Source organism: Biomphalaria glabrata, chromosome 15, assembly GCF_947242115.1.
Source record: "Biomphalaria glabrata chromosome 15, xgBioGlab47.1, whole genome shotgun sequence".
Lineage (NCBI taxonomy): Eukaryota > Metazoa > Mollusca > Gastropoda > Planorbidae > Biomphalaria > Biomphalaria glabrata.
Window position 1 is genome coordinate 32,216,445 of NC_074725.1, and position 11,058 is coordinate 32,227,502.

Below are 11,058 nucleotides of genomic sequence, written 5' to 3' on the forward strand. Positions count from 1 at the left end.
CTTGACAAGATATGTTTGAAAGGAGGACAAAGCTTGAAAAAGGAGGACAAAAAGAGGACAAAACTTGACAATAGAGGACAAATCTATTTTATAGTCTAAAGTCTGTTTTACAGTCCAAAGTCTTTTTTTTTTTATAATTTGGAACTGTGTATAGGTTAAGACCCTAAAGTCTGTTTTTAAAGTCTGTTTTTAAAGTCTATAGTCTGTTTTATAGTCTAAAGTCTGTTTTATTTTTGAAAGTCTACTTTGCTTATTATCTATATTTCAATCCTACTCCCTACACGCAGAAGTGTGAGTTATTAAGAACCTTAAGTCGTGCAGTAAGAAGCTACATAAATATTCTCCAAGATTTATTTTCTCCTAATCTCTTCCACGCAATCATTTTGAGACTGTAAAATTATCCCCCCCCCCCCCATTTGTTCTTCTATATCTTTTTTCTCTTATAAGAGAAACGTAATGTATAAGATAAGATAAATGTTTTATGTATCTTGTACCTTCTCATGCGAGTTTTTTTTTTTTTTTTTGCGGAATCTGATACAATCATTATGCATCGAGACGAAGGTTTTATCAAACAGATTCGTAACAAGAAAATCATTAAAAACTCTCCCTGTTACAACTTATAGAGCGACTTTTTTCTCCCCTCCTAATAATTAACCCTTTCTCTCCTAACAGACGATACCAACGTTGATTCCAACAGAATGTGGTAAATAATTACGGAGAGAAAGAGTTAATGAATGTTAGATTTAAAAAGATTGGGAACATTTTTGTACCCCTCCCCAATCCCCTTTGCTGTTGACGGTCGTTGACTTGTAGGACCAAACTGCTGGTAGACATCTAAACAGCTGTAGGCGTAATATATCTTGACTAATAAAACTTCTAAAAAACTTGAATAACTTCCTTTTGTGAAAGAAACAAAATGTAACTTTTATTAAACTATAGATAAAATCAGGTTGACATGAGATAAAAATAAATAGTAATAATATCTTTTAACAAAATGTAACTCACTACAGAGACTCAACCTTTCAGTCTCACGTTCTGGGGTCGTCTGTCCTAATTAAGACCGCTGACGACAATGCCACCTATGTTGCATCATCCGCAAACCAATCGCTAACCTCTTCCCCTCGTCACCATATAAACACACACACACTCCATAACACACACACACACTCCATAACACACACACTTACACACACTCAATAACACACACACACACTCCATAACACACACACACACACTCCATGACACACACACACACACACACCCCATAACACACACACACTCCATAACACACACACTCCATGACACACACACACACACACTCCATAACACACACACACACACACTCCATGACACACACACACACACATGAGAAAGAATCCTGGTTAATAATGTATAGATCTACTACACTGTACAATATTCCAATGATAGGCCTTTTAGATCTAGACTTGGAAGACGATGCGCACAAATTTATTAAATTCTTCAACTAATGCGGAAAGACCGAAAGACATATAGTCCATTTAAAGTAAATATATTTCTCGTTCTCTAGCCAAGTTTAAATTTCTTTTTTTTTTTTTTTTAATTTTGAAAAATTAGATATTTTTTTTCAGTGTGGCCAACGAGCTAGTAATTCTTTTCCCAACGATATACATCGACTGTCAAATTTCTAGTAAAATCGTTTGAGCCGTTTTCGAGCTCCGTGGATGCGTGGTCGTGAGGCTAAGTAAACTTGAACTTGGCTTGACTACCTATAAAGGGGGCCTAAACGGAAAATCCTCTCCCAGATGCCCCCTTCCCCCCCCCACTGGTCCACAAATGAGATTGGACCATAGCGCTCTGAGCAAGCTATAAGCTTAAAAGTAGTGCTATATAAAAACTATTATTATTATTATGTTATAAATTAACGAGTAGTCATTCTCTGGCGATGCCAGGGTCGAGTTTCGCTAAAGAGAAAAAAAATTCATCGTAGTCCCTTTAACAGTTTCCACTCAGGAATTTTCTGGTGATGTGGCAGGTCTGCAGCAGTACCGCCCTCTGACAGGCAACGAAGATGTTCCTAGGAATGTTAAGGGCCTTGAAGGTGTCTGTGAGGTCAGTTGTTATCATCCCCTCGGTTGATATGACAATTGGGTATATTGTTATTTTGGACAATTTCCATAGACGCTTAATCTCCAAGCCTAGGTTCCCATATTTTCTTTGTTTTTCTTCTTCTTCTTCTTATTATTATTATATTATCCGTGTCCACCTAGACCGTTTTTCCTACCCAGAAGTTTCGACGAAGTTATGAGTTGAATAGAGGTATTGTAAAATTAGAAGTAGAACAGAAGGCAAGGTAAATCAAAACATTTGTATGCCGATTCCTATGCCTAGTTATTTTTTTGTCCTGAATAAGTACGCTCATTTACTAAAGTCACCGAAAACTGCGTCTTAGAGTTCTCTGTCGTCTGCTAAGCAGAAGTACAAGATTTCTAATCTCCAGAGAAGGGAGAGTGATACATGTGGTGAATAATAATTACAGAATAATCTATATTCAACACTCCCTATTTATTTAAATGAAGTTGGACAACTTTTTTTGTGTCCTTTTTTTCAAATGGTATTGCTACCAAAAGTGTATGATTGGTTTACTGTGGATAGTTCTTTGTCCAGGGCACGAAGGACTTCCGGTGAGAGGACGTCTGCAACACGCAGACACAGTAATTTACCGTTGCGTTCTGGAACATTCGTGTCTGAGCTCTATCCGGGCGACGCAGACGTCTTGCGAAGATATGGCATGTTGAGGGGAAATAACTCGATGTCTGGGCTGGGCAAGGGGGAGGCTACTTACTGTGTACCCGCCGCATTGATAATCTGTGCCCTATTGATTCTCATATCGCTGGGAGCTTAAAAGAAAAAAAGGCTAACAATGATAAGCATCTTATAATGAGGAGTGGATAAGTGTACGCTTAGCAGTTTCAAGGACAGAACAATTAGAAAATAATAAAAACTGACAACATCTATTACCTTTACCTATCCCTTAGTCTGTTGGACCGTTGGGGCATCATGCAAGATTTGTCGACCGTCTTTCTCCATTCCTCTCTGTCTTCTACCTTAGAACCTCTTTCAATAGCAGGCCCGTCCATTCTTTTATGTTGCTAGAGTTAATGTCTATGATTATTTAAATTCAATTTTGGTGGAATGAAATTTTGGTGGTAGATAAAATTATCTCTAGTTACCAAGCTTATATCAACTCATTCTTGTCTGTCTGTCCGTCACGTAAAAAGATTGTACACGTTATTTCTCCTACACACACATTCTCGGATCAAGTTAAAACTTTTGCACAATTATTCATTGGCATAGACAAAGCATGAATCATTAATTAAAAATTAATTAATTAATTACTGCTAATTAATTATTTTGCATGATACCAACAAGGAAAATTGAACCTTCAGTATTCACAGATATGGATAAATATGTAGGGTTTTGTCCCCTTAAATAATTTTACACGTTATTTCTCCCGCACCTCTCCCTCAGTGTAAGTTGAGGCCTTAAAAAAAATATTATTTACTTTACTGGTTCACCGACCATTGGTTCACAATTAGTGGTTCACGACAATTGGTTCACTGGACAGTAACATATTGTTAATATTTTCGTCGCGTGTTTAATTTGTTTCCATTGAAAGTATAATGTTACGTTCTCTCTCCTAATCGGGCCTTCTGTAAACACTGCTAAACACAACACAACACATCTAAAACATCAATAACTTGACAACAAGAGCTTCAATAAACAATGTGGCGGTTTAGTTACCATTACATCAACAACAGCCAATAAACACAATTGGCGACACTAACTTCAAATGCTTTTCTTTACTACAGAACTGCCTAACTAATCACTACAAGTCTCAATAAGTTTAATAAAATACTCTGAAAGACACAAAGATAAAGGCACATTCCTCGTCCCATATGCTAGGACAAATTTGTACAAATACTCCTTCTTCCCTAGTGCTATTAGAGCATGGAATGGGTTGCCTGAGCTAGCCAGGAAAACCAGTGACATTGGTTAATATGCATGGCTAAATGCATGACGCGTAGGACGTAATCATCTTCCTTTTTGAAGTAACGTCTGTATTAAATAAGATAAGTCTCTCTAGCCGGCGCCTTCGACTTACACGGAGGTCACGCTCTAGCTCGTACAGCTACATTTTCGAGGACTCACTTTCTAGCACACAGTCCTTACTGCTTGCTGTCCTGGACTCTACTGTCCTTTCTAACACACTGTCTCTGGGTCTGTAAAGGCTTTGTGCTCACATGACCATAACATTGGTCATATTGCCTGCATTAGCAGTAATGTCCCTTGTTCACCAGCCCTTGACCTGTGTGATTGGCCTGAATCACGTGTGTCAGTAGGCCGCCCAAACATTAACCCTTTCAGTCCGCCACTAGGGTTATAGCAATATATAGGGTATTTATGCACTTAATTTTCTTTTGAGTATATCTCTTTTTGCAAAGCTTATATCATCTCACTCTGTCTGTATGTCTGTCTGTCTGTCTCGTGAAAAGTTTGAACGTGTTTTTTTCTCCCATTTCCCATTCTCGAATTAAGTTAAAACTTTGCACAATTGTTCATAGATCATGACAAGACATAAATCAATAAAAAAAAATAATCAGTTAATAAATCGTTCTTGACTTATTATTTGGTTTAATATCGAAATACGGGAAATAAATGCTACTCAAATAGAGATCTGAATGTATATATGGATTTAATCTCCTATTGCTTTCGTTATGTATGTATTTCTCCCACTTCCCATTCTCGGATCAAGTTAAAATTTTGCATAATTATTCATAGTCGATGACAATACATGAATCAATCCAAAAAAATTAACCAATAAGTTAATCATTCAATAAATAATTTATTTATTTTATTTTATAAAGCAGAAAGGAAGATAAACCCTGTTATTTTCAGTAAATAGTAGCAATTACCGGTTCATTCCTTTAAAAAAGCTTTGTTTTTAAAAAGTTTTTTTTTTTGTTCTATTGCTTGATTTGTTTAATCGCAGAGTGCCTACAGACGTGGGTACCTAGATGAGTCAAGCTGCCCGGTCACGCCGGCAAGCGACTGAAATGACCACAGAGAATCAAGACAAGATGGCGGATCAGGACAAAGCGCTCCTGAAGGTACCGAACGGGGTCAACGGAAGCATTCGAGTGGACAAAAACGCCAACGGGCTGGACGTGAAGGTCCAGCCCAAGAGAGAGGACAACCCCTACGGCATCCCGATTGACAGAGGATGGGCTTGGGTCATCGTTGTAGGTAGGAATGACTTACAGCAGTGGCGGATAACTCAAACATCAAAGTCAGGGGCGTGGCTAGGAATTCGCCATCATTTGGGTGCCCGGTGGGCTGGACCTCATGGGGGCCCCTGCATTTTGCGTAATATTTAATTTTTTTTGTAAAAAATACTAATTTGGGGGCCCCCTTTAAGTGGGGGACCCTTTAAGTGGGGGCCCGGTGGGATTTTCAAATTCTCCCCTCCCCCCTAGCTATGCCACAGATCAAAGTCATTAAGATTAACGCTTTTACTATGCCAAACCCTCCTTACAAAATGTTGGATGTGTGACTGAGTGGGAAAAGAAACGCTTAGCTACCCTAACTAGAAGGCTAGAGTTTGAATCCCGATGTTAATCAGCAATTTTAATTGCAATTTGACTGGAGCTGAGTTGCATCTACTGAGAGTTAAAAAGCAGTGGCGTAGCTTGGAATTTGTTATCATTTGGGGCCGGGGGGGGGGCTTGACCCCTTTAGGCGCCCCTGCATTTTCACATTCGACATCATGACATGAGATAATGGCGTAATATTTAATATGTAAGGGAAACACATCTCAAAAACTCATTTGGAAGCCCCTCCCCTCGAGGGGTATTTTCAAATTCTTCCCCCTCCCCCATTCCCCCACCATAGCTACGCCACTGCACGGGAGCCTTAGAGCAGATACCCCTCCCTCCCACTGTCCGCAAAAAAAAAAAAAAAAAAAAAGATTGCTTCAGAGAGCACTGAGACTAACATAGGAGTAGGAGAGAACGGGAGACACGCTCTACAGCAGGGGTTCTCAACCTGTGGATCGCGACCCCCTTTGGGGGTCGATTGACCATTTGCCAGGGGTCGCTTAAGACCATTGAAAATATGGATTGTTTTTGCCTACTCTTCTATTGCTGTATGTGGGTGTCGGGGGGGCGTAGCAGAATGGGGGGTTGTAAAAAGGGGTCGCCGAGCATAAATGGTTGAGAACCGCTGCTCTTCAGTATTAATATCCATTTTAATAACCGCATAGCTTTGTTATAAACTGCAAACGATCTTATTAGACTCTTCACTAGTTTATGTATAACAGGCTTTTGAGCTCGATTCTGTTTTCACTTATTTATATACACTAGACATTTGGACTTGCTTCTGTTTTCACTTATTTATGTACACTAGACATTAGGGCTCACTTCTGTTTTCACTTATTTATATACACTAGAAATTTAGGCTCGCTTCTGTTTTCACTTATTTATATACACTAGACATTTGGGCTTGCTTCTGTTTTCACTTATTTATATACACTAGACATTTAGGCTCGTTTGTTTTCACTTATTTATATACACTAGACATTTGGACTCGCTTCTGTTTTCACTTATTTATATACACTAAACATTTGGACTCGCTTTTGTTTTCACTTATTTAGATACTTAAGACATTTGGGCTTGCTTCTGTTTTCACTTCTTTATATACACTAGACATTTGGGCTCGCTTCTGTTTTCACTTATTTATATACACTAGACATTTAGGCTCGCTTGTTTTCACTTATTTATATACACTAGACATTTGGGCTTGCTTCTGTTTTCACTTATTTATAACACTAAACATTTAGACTCGCTTGTTTTCACTTATTTATATACACTGGACATTTGGGCTTGCTTCTGTTTTCACTTATTTATATACACTAGAAATTTAGGCTCGCTTCTGTTTTCACTTATTTATATACACTAGACATTTGGGCTTGCTTCTGTTTTCACTTATTTATATACACTAGACATTTAGGCTCGCTTGTTTTCACTAATTTATATACACTAGACATTTGGACTCGCTTCTGTTTTCACTTATTTATATACACTAGACATTTAGGCTCGCTTGTTTTCACTTATTTATATACACTAGACATTTGGACTCGCTTTTGTTTTCACTTATTTATATACACTAGACATTTAGGCTCGCTTCTGTTTTCACTTATTTATATACTTAAGACATTTGGGCTTGCTTCTGTTTTCACTTCTTTATATACACTAGACATTTAGGCTCGCTTGTTTTCACTTATTTATATACTTAAGACATTTGGGCTTGCTTCTGTTTTCACTTCTTTATATACACTAGACATTTGGGCTCGCTTCTGTTTTCACTTATTTATATACACTAGACATTTAGGCTCGCTTGTTTTCACTTATTTATATACACTAGACATTTGGGCTTGCTTCTGTTTTCACTTATTTATAACACTAAACATTTAGGCTCGCTTGTTTTCACTTATTTATATACACTGGACATTTGGGCTTGCTTCTGTTTTCACTTATTTATATACACTAGAAATTTAGGCTCGCTTCTGTTTTCACTTATTTATATACACTAGACATTTGGGCTTGCTTCTGTTTTCACTTATTTATATACACTAGACATTTAGGCTCGCTTGTTTTCACTAATTTATATACACTAGACATTTGGACTCGCTTCTGTTTTCACTTATTTATATACACTAGACATTTAGGCTCGCTTGTTTTCACTTATTTATATACACTAGACATTTGGACTCGCTTCTGTTTTCACTTATTTATATACACTAGACATTTAGGCTCGCTTGTTTTCACTTATTTATATACACTAGACATTTGGACTCGCTTTTGTTTTCACTTATTTATATACACTAGACATTTAGGCTCGCTTCTGTTTTCACTTATTTATATACTTAAGACATTTGGGCTTGCTTCTGTTTTCACTTCTTTATATACACTAGACATTTGGGCTCGCTTCTGTTTTCACTTATTTATATACACTAGACATTTAGGCTCGCTTGTTTTCACTTATTTATATACACTGGACATTTAGGCTTGCTTCTGTTTTCACTTATTTATGTACACTAGACATTAGGGCTCACTTCTGTTTTCACTTATTTATATACACTGGACATTTAGGCTTGCTTCTGTTTTCACTTCTTTATATACACTAGACATTTGGGCTCGCTTCTATTTTCACTTATTTATATACACTAGACATTTAGGCTCGCTTCTGTTTTCACTTATTTATATATACTAGACATTTGGGCTCGCTTGTTTTCACTTATTTATATACTTAAGACATTTGGGCTTGCTTCTGTTGTCACTTATTTATATAAACTAGTCATTAGGGCTCTCTTCTGTTTTCATATATTTATATATACTAGACATTTGGGCTCGCTTCTGTTTTCACTTATTTATATACACTAGACATTTGGGCTCGCTTCTGTTTTCACTTATTTATATACACTAGACATTTAGGCTCGCTTGTTTTCACTTATTTATATACACTAGACATTTGGGCTAGTTTCTAACTTGCTTTTAGTTCAATACTAATTGTGGATCAGCTTTCGTCTTGACCTTTGACCTGTTTGTTTCAGCTTTCGTCTTGACCTTTGACCTATTTGTTTCAGCTTGCTTCGGGATGCACGTACTTGTGGTTGGAGGCATCAAGTCTTTTGGCGTTCTTTTCGTAGAGCTCCAGGAGAAGTACCATGTACAGGCCAAGGAGCTTGGCATCATACAAGGCATGGCTTTCACCTTAATGATGGCTCTAGGTAAGGCGCCCAATTAACCGGGGAATATTTTTCGTATGCCATGAGGAAATAAAAGTGAAGCTTTTCTTTAAGACTTGATTAAAGACTTGATTAAAGACTCAATTAAAAACTTGATTAAAGGCTTGATTAAAGACTTGATTTAAGGATTGAAGACTCGTTATTTGATTAAAGACTTGATTACAAACATGATTACAGACTTGTCACTTGATTAAAGACTTGATTAAAGACTTGATTAAAGACTTGATTATGGACGATTAAAGACTTATGACTTGATTAAAGACTTAATTAAAGTATTGTGACTTGATTAAAGACTTAATTAAAGTATTGTGACTTGATTAAAGACTTAATCAAAGTATTGTGACTTGATTAAAGACTCAATTAAAGTATTGTGACTTGATTAAAGACTTAATTAAAGTATTGTGACTTGATAAAAGACTTGATTAAAGACTTGATTAAAGACTTGATTATGGACGATTTAAGACGTATGACTTGATTAAAGACTTAATTAAAGTATTGTGACTTGATTAAGGACCTGATTACGAACTTGATTGAAGACTTGATTATAAACTTGATTGAAGACCTTTTTTAAAGAAGAATTTGTGTATACGTGTATACATTTTATTGCGCCAAAACCAAAACCCCTTTCAAACTGTAGGTTATAGCAGCGGGAAGATTTTAACAAGGGATCGTCATGACAACAGTTGAAGCCACTTCACACGACCATGCAGCTTAAGTTTACAACGCAACTATGTCTCTATCGCAACGAGCAACTGACCTCCTTGATATGCATGCGTTTGGTGTTACCTTTTAAAACCGCCCAATTCTAGAATTCCTCGTCTCCTATATAAGAACTGTTACTAGGTCAATGTAGATTTTTATACTAAAGTCTACCGCAGTTATCTTATCTTGGCACAACTTCTTGAACTGATTGGGGACACAATGCACCACACAAAATATCAGGGTTTTCAGTTCAGGGCTTTTGCAAGAGGGGGATTTGAACCTCACTCAAACAGAGTTGATGTGATCTACTTTTAGTTTAGATGTTGATTTCTAATTTGATCTCAAGAAAAAACAAGAAAAAGCAGACCTCGCGATAAATGGCTGACGGTTAACTTGGTTGTCATGTGACCAGTACAACGACCAAACGCCTTTACTTTCCCCAACTAATGCCTGGTACCCATTAGATTCTGTTTTCTTAAGATGCGTCCTGAAAAAAATCCCATAAATCAAACTCCCAGTTTTTGCCGAGATTCGAACCGAGATCATCTGGTTTGGAATCCACGCGTTTTAGCACTCAGCCTAAGTTGATTGTAAAAAAAATTGTTTTATGGTATACAAAATTCCAAATTTTATCAATACTTCCGCATTCTATTTCTCCGGATACGCCAAAAAGTTTGCTATTCATAGATTTGCCTCAAATTTTTAAAAAATGAAAATCTATACATCTAATTATACGAATCTATTCGGTAAAACTGTTTTTATTATAAAATGTGTATTTGAACATTATTTCGTTTTTTGTCAGGTCTTCCGGCTAACATGTTGGCACAGAGGTTCAACAGTCGTAAGGTGGTCTTCATGGGAGGGCTGCTGACGGCCCTGGGCTTCATCCTGACCGCGTACATGCCCCACTTCTCTTTGTTGTACATTACGTACGGAGTGATTACAGGTGAGTGACTTCTTATCTTATATAATACAGACGTTACTTCTTATCTTATGTTATATAATACAGGCGTCACTTATCTTACCTTATATAATACAGACGTCACTTTTCTTATCTTATAAAATACAGACGTCACTTATCTTATCTTATATAATACAGACGTCACTTATCTTATATTAAAAAAAAAACAGACGTCACTTATCTTATATACTTATCAACATGTTATATATATATATATATATATATATATATATATATATATATATATATATATATATATATATATACATATACGGTACAGACGTCACTTATCTTATATGATACAGACGTTACTTCTTTTCTTAACTTATATAATACAGACGTTACTTCTTTTCTTATATAAAACAGTCGTTACTTCTTATCTTATCGTATATAATAGAGACGTTACGTCCTACGCGTCATGCATCTAGTCATGCAAGTTAACCAATAACTTAAATTCTGCCAAGTCCTTGGTTTTCATGGCTGACTCGGGCAACCCATTCCATGCTCTAATAGAACTAGGGAAGAAAGAGCATTTGTACAAATTTGTCCTAGC

The 11,058-nt window shown here is 36.7% G+C and overlaps 1 protein-coding gene across 1 annotated transcript in view; it reads left to right on the forward strand.

The window, feature by feature from the left end:
• Nucleotides 1-11,058, forward strand: part of LOC106053892 (monocarboxylate transporter 12-like) — a 53,200-nt gene that overhangs the window by 22,372 nt on the left and 19,770 nt on the right. Inside the window, exons 2-4 of the mRNA XM_056011828.1 lie at nt 5,030-5,283; nt 8,681-8,824; nt 10,347-10,490. Of these exons, the coding sequence (XP_055867803.1) occupies nt 5,055-5,283; nt 8,681-8,824; nt 10,347-10,490 (517 nt within the window). The 5' untranslated portion in view covers nt 5,030-5,054. The remainder of the gene's footprint in view (nt 1-5,029; nt 5,284-8,680; nt 8,825-10,346; nt 10,491-11,058) is intronic.